The 17,079-nt window shown below is 39.8% G+C and overlaps 1 protein-coding gene and 1 long non-coding RNA gene across 2 annotated transcripts; one reads left to right on the forward strand and one right to left on the reverse strand.

Annotated features, from left to right (window-relative positions):
* The first annotated feature begins 2,087 nt into the window (after window positions 1-2,087).
* LOC120567896 lies at window positions 2,088-13,714 on the forward strand. Its single transcript, XM_039814970.1, has 8 exons — window positions 2,088-2,130; window positions 3,894-3,995; window positions 4,310-4,684; window positions 6,585-6,959; window positions 11,768-12,130; window positions 12,311-12,583; window positions 13,219-13,315; window positions 13,669-13,714. The coding sequence occupies exons 2-8, from the start codon at window positions 3,944-3,946 to the stop codon at window positions 13,688-13,690; spliced, it is 1,557 nt and encodes a 518-aa protein (XP_039670904.1). The 5' UTR covers window positions 2,088-2,130; window positions 3,894-3,943; the 3' UTR covers window positions 13,691-13,714.
* Window positions 4,436-6,676, reverse strand: LOC120567897. The gene is made up of 3 exons (XR_005640630.1): window positions 6,569-6,676; window positions 5,799-5,902; window positions 4,436-4,542 (listed from the first exon to the last, which is right to left on the reverse strand). It is a non-coding gene; the product is annotated as an uncharacterized LOC120567897 (long non-coding RNA).
* Window positions 13,715-17,079: the final 3,365 nt, after the last annotated feature.

Genomic DNA, 17,079 nt, shown 5'->3' on the forward strand with positions numbered 1-17,079 from the left:
TCGTGGTGGCCACCACGGAAAAAAAATGATAAACGTGTAGGCTTCTTGTACACAAAGAGTATACAATAGATTAAAAATAATGTGACCTTTTCACTGCAGTGAGACCATGTTCTCATAGTTCTGCAGTTTTGGAATCTTGTTTGACAGTCAAAACTATATCCAAACTTTCAGCACAGTTCTAAAACAACCCAGTGTTAGCATGCTAACATGCTCAATGTTAGTATAAAAATTGCATTTTAACATGATTAAATTCATGATTAACATGTTGACAATTTAATTGTCATACATGCCAATTTTAGCATGTTAACATGCTGTCAGTGTCAGCAAGTTAGCCAAAAATAGCCAATGAAGGCTACAGTACAGATATTACCTAAGTATGTCCATCTTACAACAGTTACCCTGATACTGTTTTGACCTTCTTATTCAGCCTGGCATCATGTTTATGCTAGCTGATTTCTGAATAAACACTTGTCCCGTTCTTTCACCGTGTAAAATTAAGAGTCAACTTTGACTCATTTAAACTTACGTAAGTAGTTAAAATACCTACCATGCTTGATTTAGCTGGAAACACAGCCTGCGTCACATACTCTTCTTGTAATCGTCCCTCATGTACGTACAAGTAGGCTACTTTTTTTAACCCAAACAATGATCTTTCCCAAAGCTGTTTCTGTGGTGTTGATACTTAATTCTAACACATTACGTGCCACCACCACATAATGCGCGGTAAAAATGTTGTGGTCATTTCACGTATTTATGTGACATTAGGTTGTCATTTTCAGTGGTCTCAGAAGCCGTGGTAGAGGTCGCAAGAAAAAGTTAACTTTGTTTTTCTTGTAGATCAAACATAACACAATATGCCAATTTGGAAGTTACTTACTTACAACAACCTGTTAAGTAGCACTGATCTCACTTGGTGGCAGTTTTTATGTCGCTATTATTCTATGGATGTAGCTAGGAAGCTAACTATGTCAGACAATGAGATGGCCATTTTTTATCCCACCAAAGAGCTTTGATTGGTCGACTGTTTTTCCAACCAGCTGAGATAGTTGTCAAGGGACTCCACACCAGACCTATGTGTGTGAGTTCAGTCTGCTCCAGTGTTCTCATGGTGGACTCCTGTAGTTTTGGGGTAAGTTTAAATTGTCACCTTATGTTGAAATGTTTTCACATCAAAAAACTCAACACAATACTCCACAACATCCACCAGAGAGAGTCACACACTGTTCAACATTTTCATGTAGGTTTGTAAGAAGTGTAACAGAGAGAATCACTTTATGGAGAGACTCAGGGAGGAGCTGAGCTGTTACTGAACTATAGAAGAGAGAGGAACTTCTATATTCAACAGAGTTCCTACACAAACCATCAACATACTCAACATGCTGTCCCTGCAGCATTGTTTGTTTTCTCTGCTGTTTCTTTCCATTCTATCAGGTATGTTAGACTTTGTAGCATGACAAGTTTTATCCAATAACATCTAAATTGAAATCATTGAGTCTTTTACAACATGAAAAAACAGAGTTATCTCTTTTTTAAGAATTAGCTCTGAAGAACTCACTCCAGTAGAGAAAGAAGAGAACAGTTTAGAAGGCAGCTCTGTTACTCTGTCCTACAGATACTCCAAACAAGCTGGATATAATGATTATTTCTTCTGGTATCGACAATATTCAGGAAAACCACCAGAGTTCATCATCTTTCACTCTGGAACGCCAAATGAAACAAACTCTGGACTGTCTGTTTCAGTGAGTGAGGATAAAACCAAAATGGTTCTTCAGATCTCCTCTGCTGCAGTGACAGACTCTGCTCTGTACTACTGTGCTGTGAGGTCCACAGTTACAGCAAACCCACAGTCTCTGTACAAAAACACAAGCTGACACACTGACAAGCTGCTGGAAGACTTTTTTCTACACTGTTGTACTGAACTTTGTACCTCCAGTAGAGGGCAACATTATCAAGTAGGCGGTGCACTACTTCCTCACTGTGTTCAACCTTTCAGTCAATAATAAGTGCTGCTGTGAAGAGAACAATTCTCAGACTGAATGTTGAACATCAGCTAGCTTCTCCTGTTGATTTATACCTTGTTTCTAGAGATGGAACATTGGCTGTGGATTATTCTTGCTGCTCTTTTCTTTGGTAAGATACAAAGAATGGTTTCCATTACTATAAACTGCAGTTCAGAGCAGAAATCTCTGAACAGTTGAGCTGTTTCTGTCCAGAGTAACAATGTACGGTTGACATTTTCCACTGTTTTCTCCTTTCAGCCTCATGAACAATGTTAGTTCAATAGCTTCTTTTTCTTTCCTTTTCCAGGATTAATAGCTGGAAACAAAATATTTCCTGTAGAAGATGAAGTTAGTAAAAGAGAAGGAGAATCTGTCACACTCAGATGTAACTATGAGACTACTGAAGAATATATTACACTCGACTGGTACAGACATAATTCTGACATTCAGGCACCTCAGTTTATACTCTGGAAAGGAGCAAGGAAAGTTACAACTGAATATATCCCTGAAAAGACAAGATATGAATCCAAAACACCAGGGAAAACAACAGAACTGACCATAAATAGACTAACCCTGGCAGACACAGGTCTCTACTACTGTGCTCTAGAAACACAGTGATAGAAAGTGTAGAAGAGGCTGTACAAAAACCTGAACACAGATATCTGACTACTCTTCAAAGAGGAGGGAAGTGGTATTCAATCCACAGCTTCATATCAGATGAATTCTTATTATTCCAGTTTTATCAGAGTCCCTGTGGTTACAACTGCTAATGTAACACTGTGGGAGGACTCACATGAGCAGCAAATCCACATCAATGACAAACCAACTGTATGATGGTTCAAACACAAGACACCATGACAACAAATACATGGACACTGACTTACCTTCATACCCTGTGGGCCAGTAGGCCACAATGTTAAAATTTCCCATAGACTTTAATGGGAAATCTTGGTTAAATCGCTTAACATAGCTCAAAACAACCCCTTTTTGGGGCCATACTGTACCGCCATACTTTAATGTAGAAAAATAATTAAAAGTTTAAACTGAAGACAAGACTTTTGCCTTTATTGGGCTGAATGGGTATTCTGATATCATGCACGGTTTCTACCAAATGACAGTTTATGTATCGTCCAGTTTTCAGACCGTTTCAGATTTTCCAATGTGTGTGTAATAAATATGGGAAAGAATGTTGAGAGTCAGAGGGGAGGACAGAGGGGGGAGCGGCAGTATGATTCTCTGAACATTTTCCTCAAACAAATTGCTCTCTCCCCTACAGTTTTCACTTTTCATACATCATGGTTGATCAAAATGTAGGAAATGTTGTGCCGGTCGCAGACATGTAATTATGGAATCCAGCGGACTTAAACTTTTGGTTCTGTTCATACCAGCTGCTGATAGAAAACAATGAAAATAGATCGGCCACAATGAGCTCCTTCCATTGTTCATGTTGATCTGCATCCCAAATAGACACTGAAACACTAATAAAACTGAAAGAACTGGTTGTTGATATTCCATAACATCATAATTCACAGAAGAACTCAGTAGAATGACATTTTTACCACAGAACATTTTACTAACTTAAAAATTTCATGAAAACAGAAGCTTCCCCATCAACTGCAACATCTTTGAATTTGACCTCAAATGGCTACAGAGGACCAAAAGATACTAAACTGCCACTTTACATTGAAGAGACATTATAAAAAAGCATAAAACATAACATGTTGAAATATTAAGTCTCAGTTTACTTTCAAACTTTCTAGAAATAAATACTAAAGGCATGTACAGGTTCATTACAATTTAAGAAAATGAGGAACTAAGTTAATAACCACAATCACATTTAATGCTCTGTCTCAGTTCTACAGTCAGTCAGTGTCTTTCTCATCTCTGCTGCAGGTTCAACATTCAAGTCAAACATTAAATCAACTCATTAAAAAAAAGTAAGGATGGCAGTTTGGGACAGAAAGATATCCTGTTGCTTCACGTTACTGCTCGCTGGTAAGACATGGACTTTATTCACGTTACATTAATATCTTTAATGACGTTTTTGTCATTTATGCTTCTGAAGTTGCAGCTCTGAATCTGTTTTATTATTTTCTTGTATAGTTTTCTGTTTTAGTAGCTGAGGCCCATCTGTATAGTTGTTTTATGGTCTCTCTCCTCTCTGGCTGTAGTCGACAGTGTCACTGTATCGTGTCAACGACTGCTGTAATTTGTCAATGACTGTCATGTTAGTGCTGTTCAGTAAAAAGGACTTTAACAGGGTACATGTCATGTCCTTCATTCCTAAACTCACTGTGTTGTTGTTCCAGGTGCTCTGGGTCAAATTGTGAACTATCCAGATCCTTTTTGTAGTGTGATAGGATCAACAGTCAACATCCCTTGCTCCTTCACACCACTGAAGTCTGTCATGGACGACAATGGAAAAGAAGTTTTGATCGAGGTCGTCAGAGTCATCTGGTGCAAGAACCATGAATTCTGTTTCGGAGAGACTCCGTGTGTGTACGACAGCGAATCAAACAACACCGACCCTCGTTACAGATACCTGGGAGACAAGAAGGGAGACTGCACTTTACAGATCTCAGATTTACAGGAGGAAGACGAAGCAATTTTTCGCTTCAGAGTGGAAACTAATGACAGCAGAGCATCTTTTACTGGCCAACCAGGAGTGAGAGTCAGAGCCGCTGGTAAGAGCATCCTATGAAAATAATAATATAAATAACTTAACCCTGTTAAATTGTCATAGATGGATTTTTTCATAGTTTACCATGGTGTAGTCTTGTAGTCATGTTACTGCTAAGTAAAAAGTACTTTAACAGGGTAGGCCTACATACACATTTTCACCAACACATTTCCTTTCCTTTCTCAAGCTATATGGTTTGATACAAAATAAACATGTATTTAACACTCATACCAGTAAGATGTTTACAGAATAAAATCTGTCAAACCCTGAGAACTCCATTATCTAGTCCTAATGGACAAATTACTGGGAGGCAACAATATTTGAAAAATACAGACTAATCTCATGAAGTGGCGTATGTATCAAGACGCATACTTGCTTTTTATCATGTTTATCAATGCCGTTTGGCCTCCATTGATTTACATTACCTTGCAATTGCGTGTGAATTTACACCGTAGCAAGTAGTATGAAAGCCCGAAAATCCGCGTAGGGAGGTTGGTCGGGGGGGTGGGGGTGGACGGGTCAAACAACACAGGACTTCCACCCAGGAGACCGGGGATCGTGTCCCGCGTGTCACGTTTCCTAAACCCAACCGTTGCTTTCTTCTTATCCTAAACCCAACCATGCCGTTGTTGTCTCGCATCCCGTTGTTTTCCTAAACCCATCCCGTCCGCTGTATACTGCGTGGACATACACGCAGATAGCTCAAAATGTGTACAGATAACACGCCACTTGGCTTTAGAAAGTGGCGTGTATGTTTACGCAAAGTCATGATGTCACGTTAGAAAAATAAATAAGTAAATAAAAGTGTCCAGTAACAGACATTAACTTCAAAAGGAAGCAATATCAGAGGGAAACAGTTTTTTGGAATACAAGATTTTAGACCAACTATGCACATATTTATCTCTGTAGGGACCTTTTATATGTTGACAGGCACTTATCGTAACAATATAAGTCTGTCAGCAGCAACAATATTGTCCTAGGTTTCTGATGTTTTTAAAAGCACAATATGATTATATTGTCTTGTAGTCACCATAGTTTTTTTACTTAACATTCTAAATGAAAGCTAGTAAAGTTTTGTAGGAATAGTGAGAATTAGCCACCTTTGTTGCCCACAGTACCTCTGCAGTTAGCAAGGGCTTCGTTTCTGGACACAGCACCCAAAATGCTCCCTTGTTTAACTGGTGGACGAGAGAGTAGTGCTGCAGCTGGCAGTGGGTGTCACCTTGGTCATCGGGGTGAAAAAAACAGATAACACATCGGGGTGAAAAAAAAGATAAAACTGGCAATGCGGTGAGTGGATTCATGCGCAGCAGCAGCAGGTCCTAGTCTTTCTCAAGCCATGTCTTGTGTTTGTCTAAGTGAAGCCATACATTGGTAAAATGGCATTTTCCTGGAATTGTGCTAATTTACATCTCACAAAAGTAAGTGACGTGACTGCCTGAACATTAAAATATTGTTGAACCAATATGGATCTTAACTGAACCACACTCTATTATACAGGAATTTGTGAAGAAAATGACCCTCCCTTTTCCAAAACTTTTTGTATTTATTTATCTTTCCCAAACTTCTCCAGGTCTGGAAGTTGCTATTTTCAAATTTCATGACTTTTCCAGGATTTCCATGACCGTACAAACCCTGCTACTACAATCTACTAAACCCTTTTAGGGGTTAGTTCTTAATGTAAACACTAACTTGTTCAATGCGTTCTCTGAAAATCTGAGCTAAACTGGTAAACCTGATTGATATTGAATTAAACATGTTATCGAATCGGAGCCTTGTGAATTCGGAATTGAATTCGTAAAACCTTTGGTGATATACCCAGCCCTTTTTATGAGTTTTCACATCAAAGTGTTCACTCTAAGTCAAGTTCCTTCATTCCTAAACTCACTGTGTTGTTGTTCCAGGTGCTCTGGGTCAATGTGTCAACTATCCAGATAGCCCTGTTTGGGCTATGAAAGGATCGACCGTCACCTTCCCCTGCTCCTTCACACCACTGAAGTCTGTCAACAACAATGGAAAAGAAGTTTTGATTGAGATCAACAGAGTCGTCTGGTGCAAGAACCATGAAACCTGTTTCGGAGAGACTCTGTCTGTGTACGACAGCGAATCAAACAACACCGACCCTCGTTACAGATACCTGGGAGACAAGAAGGGAAACTGCACTTTACAGATTTCAGATTTACAGGAGGAAGATGGTGCAACTTTTCGCTTCAGAGTGGAAACTAATGACAGCAGAGCAACTTTTACTGGCCAATCAGGCGTGAGACTAGGAGTCATAGGTAAGATAGGGGTGGTGATGGTGCAGGGGATCTGACACATGGCTTTGGTGTGGGAGACCAGGGTTAGATTCCCACTGTGATACATCAACCAATGTGTCCCTAAGCAAGACACTTCCCTAGTTGCTCCAGAGGCGTGTGACCTCTGACATATATAGTAAGTCACTTTGGATAAAAAACATGTAATGTAAGCGCATCCTATGATAATGTTATCAAAAACGGCAACACAATGATTGTCTGATGTAGCAGAAAACCAGTAGGATTGTTTTGAAGGACATGTTCAAGGCAAGTTTTTTATATGACAACAATGCTAAAGCCAGGATTTTCTCCTTTGAAATTTTATAATCGTCAACATAGCAGCATCTAACAACTCTGCTGCGCTAAAAAGTAATGTTTACATTAGATTAGATTACATTAGATAATACTTTATTCATCCCCCAATGGGGAAATTCACTCATTACAGCAGCAGTTTTTCCACAATAAAAAAAAAACCAACGGAAAACCAAACAAACAAACAACAGGCAAACAACAGACAATGTGCAAAAAGGATTGAATGAATGTAAAGTGGCATTATAAAAAAAGTATTTAAGCAAAGTAAAGTGAGGTGGCCATAATGCGAAACGTCTTGTAATGTAAGTAAGTAATTGACGTGAAATTAGATTGAATAATATGGAATTAAATAACAGCAAAAGTAATTAACCATAATATAAATTATATTGAAAAAGTAAGTACTCGGAATGGAAAAATATAAATACAGATGGAAAAATATAAATACAGATAATAACAAAGATATACATAGAGCCATGATGAGTGGTGGGTAATTGAAACAGGAAATTAAAAAAACTACAACAATATCGGGTGCTGCAGTACCTCTCCTTCTTACACCGTGGGTGTATCAGTCTGCTGCTGAAGGAGCTGCTCAGGGACCCCAGTGTCATGTAGGGGGTGAGAGGTGTTGTCCATGATGGATGTCAGCTTGGCTAACATCATTCCCTCCCCCACCTCATCTATGGAGTCCAGAGGACAATCCAGGACAGAGCTCGCTCTCCTGATCAGTCTATTGAGTCTGCTCCTGTCCCTGTCTGGCAATGCAAGACTAGCATCAACCTAACACTGACATTGTGTGACGTTGGGTTTAGTGTTCTCAACCTGTAGCCTGGTTGACACCAGACCCTTCTCGGTTGTAACTGAGAGTATATGAGCAAGCTTCATTCACAGCCCATTTGCAAAGAGGCGTCACCAACGGACGCCGCTCAAATGCCTCTGGGCACAATTCCATCCGGGTGACGTAGCAACGACAGCGGCATCCATGTAAAGCCCGCCTCAACGGTTGTGATTGGTGCCTCGATTTGGAAAAACTGGAAATGGGCTTGAATGGGCTCTTGGCCAGACGGAATTGCAGAGCAAATCTGAAATTTGCTGGAAGTTCATCAGGGTTTTTCCAGGCTACTCAACCTGGCAAGTCCCGTGAACTTCGACGCTGGGGAGGAAAGGCTGGGGGAGACCAGTCTTTTCAGTATTTGAATTTGAACTGCCGTAACCATTTTAAACGTTAGCTGTCTATATTACATATTGGACATTTAATGTAAACTTAACTTGGTAAATATATTCTCTGAGAATCTATTTAACATCCAAGCTAAACTGGTATTATATCTGAAATTTTCCTAACCTGATTGATATTGACTCAAAAATGTTATCAAATCGGGAATCATCTGTGGTACCCAGCCCTATTCCTTAGTTTTTACATCAAAGCATTCACTCTAAATCAAGTTCCTTTAAAGCTGCTGTAGGTAAGATTGTGAAGATCCAGGACTTTGCCAACAAATTTGAACATCGACAACTTCTCAGTCCCTCCCCCCTTTCTGCTGCAGCCCAAACCGTCTCCTAAGCCCCTCCCACACAACGGAGTTTGACAGAACTGCCGGCATGTCAGACAACGTTTTCAATAAGTTAACACTAACACAATGTTAACTTTACTCACCAACAGTAAAACAATGCTAACTAGCAGGCTACCGTTTCTGCCATTTCAGCATCATATCTGACCGACCACTGTGCAAACGTTACTATTATCCTCACCAACCTAGCTTTGTGGACTTTTGACTCCTAATAACCAAGTGAAAGATAAATTATTCAAGGTAATTATGTTACCTGTCGAGAAGAAATGTGGCTACATCTGCATCGTTCTTCAGATCTTTAAAATCCCAGAGCTCACACCACCTCTGAAAAGCCACGCCAATATTCACTCGAGTTTTGGGAAACCTTTCTGCAGCTCGTGCGCGGGGAAGGGGGAGGGGAGAACTCTAATATATGCGTGTGAGTGCCTGAGCAGTGATTGACAGGCAGATAGACCCCGCCCCCTGTGGCCCTGATTGGAGAAAATCAACTGGGAGCGGTGGAATTTTGCCAATCGCACTACAGGCTGTAGGTGGTGCCAGAGGAGCTGGATTTTTTTATATTACATAATTCATGTAGATCTACAGGAACATAGGGTCAGTTTCAGCAAATATGACAGAAAGTTAGTTTTATAAGACTTACAGTTCCTTGCGAAAGTATTCGGCCCCCTTGAACTTTTCGACCTTTTGCCACATTTCAGGCCTCAAACATAAAGATATAAAACTGTAATTTTTTGTGAAGAATCAACAACAAGTGGGACACAATCATGAAGTGGAACGAAATTTATTGGATATTTCAAACCTTTTAAACAAATAAAAAACTGAAATATTGGCGCGCAAAATTATTCAGCCCCCTTAAGTTAATACTTTGTAGCGCCACCTTTTGCTGCGATTACAGCTGTAAGTCGCTAGGGGTATGTCTCTATCAGTTTTGCACATCGGAGACTGACATTTTTGCCCATTCCTCCTTGCAAAACAGCTCGAGCTCAGTGAGGTTGGATGGAGAGCGTTTGTGAACAGCAGTTTTCAGTTCTTTCCACAGATTCTCGATTGGATTCAGGTCTGGACTTTGACTTGGCCATTCTAACACCTGGATATGTTTATTTGTGAACCATTCCATTGTAGATTTTGCTTTATGTTTTGGATCATTGTCTTGTTGGAAGACAAATCAGTCCCAGTCTCAGGTCTTTTGCAGACTCCATCAGGTTTTCTTCCAGAATGGTCCTGTATTTGGCTCCATCCATCTTCCCATCAATTTTAACCATCTTCCCTGTCCCTGCTGAAGAAAAGCAGGCCCAAACCATGATGCTGCCACCACCATGTTTGACAGTGGGGATGGTGTGTTCAGGGTGATGAGCTGTGTTGCTTTTACGCCAAACATAACGTTTTGCATTGTTGCCAAAAGTTCGATTTTGGTTTCATCTGACCACAGCACCTTCTTCCACATGTTTGGGGTGTCTCCCAGGTGGCTTTTGGCAAACTTTAAACAACACTTTTTATTGTTATCTTTAAGAAATGGCTTTCTTCTTGCCACTCTTCCATAAAGGCCAGATTTGTGCAGTATACCGACTGATTGTTGTCCTATGGACAGAGTCTCCCACCTCAGCTGTAGATCTCTGCAGTTCATTCAGAGTGATCATGGGCCTCTTGGCTGCATCTCTGATCAGTCTTCTAATTGTATGAGCTGAAAGTTTAGAGGGACGGCCGGGTCTTCGTAGATTTGTAGTGGTCTGATACTCCTTCCATTTCAATATTATCGCTTGCACAGTGCTCCTTGGGATGTTTAAAGCTTGGGAAATCTTTTTGTATCCAAACCCGCGCTTTAAACTTCTCCACAACAGTATCTCGGACCTGCCTGGTGTGTTCCTTGTTCTTCATGATGCCCTCTGCGCTTTTGCACGGACCTCTGAGACTATCACAGAGCAGGTGCATTTATACGGAGACTTGATTACACACAGCTGGATTCTATTTATCATCATTAGTCATTTAGGTCAACATTGGATCATTCAGAGATCCTCACTGAACTTCTGGAGAGAGTTTGCTGCACTGAAAGTAAAGGGGCTGAATAATTTTGCACGCCCACTTTTTCAGTTTTTTATTTGTTAAAAAAGTTTGAAATAGCCAATGAATTTCGTTCCACTTCATAATTGGGACCCACTTGTTGTTGATTCTTCACAAAAAATTACAGTTTTATATCTTTATGTTTGAGGCCTGAAATGTGGCAAAAGGTCGAAACGTTCAAGGGGGCCGAATACTTTCGCAAGGCACTGTAACTACTGCATCTTTAAGGATCTGACACACCAACCTGATGGCCAACCGTCGGCAGAAAAGGCAGTCAGACTGATCAGCCTCCCGAGTTAGTCAAAAAAGTGCCTCGGAACACAACGAAACAACGCCGAGTTGAGCATACGTTCTGCGCGTGCGCAAAACATCTCCATAACAGCAAGCGGCACTAATCTGTATTTTCGCCCCAAAAATGAAAAACAGAAATGACGTAACATCTCTTTAGACCTAGTAAACACAGAGCACGCTGTCATCAGTCATTGTCTTCATCAGAGAGTGGTGATAGTAGTCAAGAAGGATCGTTGTTGTCATTACTCGCTGAACACAAGAAAATATGATGGCTAGTAATAAGGAGATACTGGCGTTGTCAGCTCTCGGGCTTCTTCTTGTGGAAGAAGCACTGATTCGCTAGTCAAGGGCTAGCACTCCACCAATCAGATTGGTCATTGAGTCCGACTGCCCACTGGCCGATTCAACAAGTCAAATCGGCCAAAATGGATGCCAACTGCTCCTCCGACTGGCACGGAACACACCGATCAGCCTTGAGTCAGCGACCTCGCCACACTGTCCGACGGCCAATAATCGGGTTGGTGTGTCAGAGCCTTTATTCCTAATCTCACTGTTGTGTTGTTCCAGGTGCTCTGGGTCAAAGTGTGAACTATCCAGATCCTGTTTGTGGTGTGATAGGATCAACAGTCACCCTCCCCTGCTCCTTCACACCAGTCGTTGATGATGCAGGAGCACCTTTGATCAAGGGCGTCAGAGTCGTCTGGTGCCAGAACGAGGAATTCTGTCTGCTTACCGCTACGTCTGTGTACGACAGCGAATCAAACAACAACAACCCTCGTTACAGATACCTGGGAGACAAGAAGGGAAGCTGCACTTTACAGATCTCAGATTTACAGGAGAAAGACGATGCAACTTTTCGTTTTAGAGTGCAAACTAATGATCGCAAAAAAACTTTTACTGGCCAACCAGGAGTGAGAGTCACAGTCGAAGGTAAGAGCATTTAAAATTAAATTTTTTAAGATTATATTAAGTGAGAATTTGCATTAGTTGTTGTTTATAGTAAAACATTTTAATGCACTTCGGGCTAAATTTGCTCAAAACTATGTAATGAATTTATTAATCAAGGACTTTTATAATGCACATTTATTTTATTTGTCATATTTACTTTAGATGGTGCTCAGATGAAGATAAGAAGCTCCAGAGATGACAGAGTGTTTAAAAAAGGGGAAACAGTCACACTGAACTGTTCTGCTGCAAGCTGTACTATCCACCAACTGGATGTCACCTGGTTCAAAGACGGCTTCACCCTCTGTGAGTCTGGCCCCAACCTCACTCTGGGTTATCTGACTGCAAAGGATTCTGGGAACTACACCTGTGGTTTGAAGAGGAACAACCACAACCTCTCCGCGCCGTATAGCCTGCACGTGGAGGCTGACGAGGAAGGTTTGTTTGATCAGTTCTTGATCAGAAATCTATTACTGAGGATGTCAATGATTAACAGTGTCCTTGAGCCCTGTAAGTCCTATAATTAATGAATTCAAGTATCAAAAGAGAGAAGTCATCTCAGTCCGTGTTTTGACAGACACACGGGGGGCGAAGTTGAAAATCAAAATCAGCCAAACACTAAAGTTTATACAGTCCAAGTCTAGCCCTCAATAACATCCACACTGCCGGCATGTTTGCAACATTTATAAAGCGTGCGCACCTCTCAGTCTACACTGGTTGATATTTGATCATGCCATCAAAAATGAAATTATTGGGTAAAATGTATTTGGCTTTTTCATTAATTTGGCCAAACACCGAAAGAGTTTTATTTGTTGCTACATTCGGTGCATTACTAGTCTACAGTAGAGTTTAGATTTTTTGTGTGTGTGTCTGTGTCTGTGTGTGTGTTTGTGTGTGTGTCTGTGTGTGTGTGTGTGTGTGTGTCTGTGTGTGTGTGTGTCTTTATGTATGTTTCTGTGTCTATGTGTGTATGTGTGTGTATGTCTGTGTGTGTGTGTCTTGTGTGTGTGTGTGTGTGTGTGTGTGTCTCATTACTAGTCTACAGTCCAACAGCCTTCTGATCTGTTTCACAGGAACAATAGCATTTGACACACTGCTGGCTGTTCGTCTGCTTCTCTTCACTCTGCACACTGTTCTCGTCGTCATAGTGACGTCCATCATCATCAAAAGGTAACTTTCAAATCAGTCTGCTGAGTCATGTTCCTGTATTTCTATCCGTATGCTGAGTCATGTTCCTGTATTTCTATCAGTCTGCTGAGTCATGTTCCTGTATTTATTCCTCAGAACAAATACATATATTTCTACATGAATCTGAAACACAAGAGTTCGTAGTCGTTAATTTTGCATTTTATTAAACTGATCTATTATGTGGCTCTACTGCATTTGAGCATCTATCATTAAATTGTATTTTCTTTCATCTTAAGTTATTTGTGAAGCACTTTGTAACTTGAGTTTGTGTCAGATAAATTTTTAAAAACAGTAATATGCTAGATTCTACTCTATTTCTACATCCTTCTTCACAGGACGTGCGTTTGCAAAAAATAGATGATGGTGTAGGTGAGTCACTAAACATCCTTTACTGTTATTTTTATTTTAATATTTTATTTATAATATATATATATATATATATATATATTTTAAAAATATATATATATATATATATATATATATATATATATACTATTTACTATATATATATATATATATATATATATATATATATATATATATATATATATACACACACATTTGTTGTCACATACAGCAATCATCTCCTCACTATCTGCTAGCTGCCTGTCCCCTGAACACTGTAAAAAAACGCGGTCTCTGTAGAAAGCCCAGGCTCCACAAACGCCAAGAAAAACAAACTGTGCCAACCTGCACCACCAAACATAACAAACTGTCTTCCAGTGTTCCAGCCAATAACCAACACAAAGGATTCGGGGGTGGGGGTCTGGGAGTTAGTGCACGGAAGCACGGAATGGAGGGGGAGGGGCGGGATGAGGACGAGGGAGGGGCGAGCTAGCCTCGTTTTGTTTGAAAATACTTTGAACTTCAACAAGAAGAGCCGTCACCCAACATCGCTTAGAGCACCTTTAATAGTTAACAGTCCTGTCTTTATGGAGTACCTTTAAGCTTTCACACCTGCCTTGTTTGGTCCGTTTAAACAAAACCCTGGAGCAATTGGTCTGATAGTCCAGTTGGTTTGGACCAGTGTGAAAGCTTATTAAACTCTGGCGTGGACCAAACCAACAAACTCTGGTCCACTTAAAAACGGGGGTCTCTGTTTTCTTCCAAGGTAACTATAGAGTTCAGTTCACTTCAGGTGAGAACGCGATCCGACCCAAACACAGGAAGTGAACCAACAACAGAGCATTTATTAGCCTGCATCTTCAACCTCACATAATATACAGACTTCTATATGATTTAAGGGACAATAACTTTCTGATCCATAAGCTGTTCTGAGCACACATTGCTGGTCGTCTGTGTGACATCATCAGTGTGTGGGACATAAACAGTCTTTGTGACATCATCATATCTCTCCTTCACTGTCAGCTGCTCACATTGTTCACCTTCATCTAAAATATGAGAAACACTAAAGCAGAACCAGAAAACCCAGGACGTTATAAATATGGTGTTGCTCCTTTATTACTGAGATCAGAAGTGTCGTCGAGTTTCAGATATTCTGTCCAATAAACAAGCAACTGTCTCGAACGCATGATGTGTGTTTACAGTTTTGGTGCATTTGAGAAAGTGTGAAAGCAAACTGACCCCCCCAATTGCACCAAGTCCACCGAAAAATAGGTGTGAAAGTGCCGTTAGAGTTGGGTGCTGCCTTTATGACTTCCTGTTAAAAACCTGCAGCTGTTATGAATAAATTAATTTGCACAGAAACAGGAACCTGGCTTTGAAGTGAAAGATATAAACACAAATGTCAAAGTTTCCTCTTTTTTGTGATAGTTTCTTTAGCTCTTTTAAAAGATGGTGAGAAATGAAAGCTTGTTTACAACGTCCCCTCAGCTTCTCTTCAATAACTCTTGAAAAATAATTTTAGTAAACTGAAAATTAATAAAAAATAAAACCTTCAAGAAAAACTAAAACTACACAAAAACTTTCCAGGTTTAAAGAAAAGAAAAGAAAAAAAAGGTGAACATAAATTATGTCAGTTTGAGATTTTTATCTTTAATCTTTCACTACTTAAAAAGGAGACAGCACTTCACACGAGTTTCTGTGCGTGAAAGTCACCGGATGCCACAATCTTCTGAACATAGTCACACTGAGAAATACAGAGAGAGTTATGTGGAGCTGATCGTCTTAATTAGCTTTGTAGCAACTCATTTGGTAATGGCTTGAATGTAACGGACGTTCATTAATATCAAAAAGTTATGCACGAGAGCTTTAATATTTCACTACTTAAACCTTGCGTTGTCCTCCCTGTTGACCCGCAGCAGCTTTGTTTTTCTGGGTCAAAATGTAAAAAAAACAAATTGACACTTTTGTCACTTTTTCGAAGTTTCTGTCAATATTTTTCTGCGCTTATGACATTTTTTAGGCTTTTCTGATTTTGTCACTTTGACATTTTTTTTTTCTGCGTTTTTCAATGTTCTATTATAAATTTTTCTTCAAATGCTATAAAATTGAATAAAACAAAAAAATCTAATGAAAGTAGCTCATTTATTTAACTTGAACGTGAAGAGGAATGGTTGTATGGAACCATCCACATTATTTCGACAATTTGGTTTAAAGAAACCCACATTTCTGATATGGAAACCTTTTGAAATGGGTCAAATTTGACCCGAGAACAACAGGAGGGTTAATAAAAAGAGACAGCATGAATTTACTTCAACTCTCACTGAGTAATTGACATTAAACCACAGAAACTGAACAGATTTGAGTGTTTTCCCTCGGGTTATTGGAAGTCTCATGTGCACGTATTTGGCGAGGGGTTTAGACTTCCTTCCTCAAGAAAATTTTCAGTTTTTCAATTTAAAAATATGCTATTTCACTTAAATGTGGACCATTATTATATTATCTAAAGAACTACAAACATTAGATCTAAGAAATTCTTTTAGTAACATTAATTCGGCTTAAGTGCTGCTAAAACTGCTCAGGTGCTCTGTCTTAGCTTTATTATTATTATTATTATGATTATTATTATTAAAACCCTGGACTTTACATGAGATGTCGCTGTGCTGTGACTGCTTCACATCGGACACTAAAGTAGTTTAAAGATTAAACATCGTGGCTGTTCTCCAACATGTATTCTATATGAATATGTAGATACATACTTCTGAGAACATTACACCTGGCCCTTACAAAAAATAACAATATATAAAAAAACTAAACCTTAGTAAAAACTTAAACTCCAACTAACACATTGAAACTATTACACCCTTGCTCCGATATTAACCAAAGCTGAATTCCTCACAAGAAATGAAGTGTATTGTGGTAATGATTTCTATTATATTGAGACAGAAAAATCCCTGAGCCAGTAAGCTCAGAGGGGATCCCCATGATCTTTCCTCTAGCGCCACCCTCAGGACAAACTTTAGACTTGTAGCTCCACTACTGAAGGAAGTCTGCAGGACTTTGAGCCACTGTGGCTGTCGGCTGCTTGTCTTTTTCGGCTGTTTGAACTCCGCTTTGTGTTTCAGCCTCCAGGCGTCGTAGCGTAGCTGAGACGTCCAGAGGAACGAGGCTGGGCTGTCGGATATCATCATCTGTAAAAGATCTGCTCTAATATTACATCACTTAACCTTTATCTCTGATATTATCATCTGTAACTGTAATGAAGGTGCTCTTCATCACTAATATTTTAGCATTAGTACACTGTAGCTCATTAGGTTACAGGTAAATAAAAAGGAGGCACAAGTTTTAAATGTTTATTGGAAAATACTCCGTCTGTTTTGTGAAGGTTGCAGCTGGTGGTGATT

Source organism: Perca fluviatilis, chromosome 11, assembly GCF_010015445.1.
Source record: "Perca fluviatilis chromosome 11, GENO_Pfluv_1.0, whole genome shotgun sequence".
NCBI lineage: Eukaryota > Metazoa > Chordata > Actinopteri > Perciformes > Percidae > Perca > Perca fluviatilis.

Excerpts from the sequence above, each read along its gene's own strand:
- LOC120567896 (XM_039814970.1), top strand. The coding sequence starts at position 3,944 with ATGGCAGTTTGGGACAGAAAGATATCCTGTTGCTTCACGTTACTGCTC. Across the intron at positions 3,996-4,309 it reads CTTCACGTTACTGCTCGCTG|GTGCTCTGGGTCAAATTGTG; the intron begins GTAAGACATGGA and ends TTGTTGTTCCAG. Across the intron at positions 6,960-11,767 it reads CGTGAGACTAGGAGTCATAG|GTGCTCTGGGTCAAAGTGTG; the intron begins GTAAGATAGGGG and ends GTGTTGTTCCAG.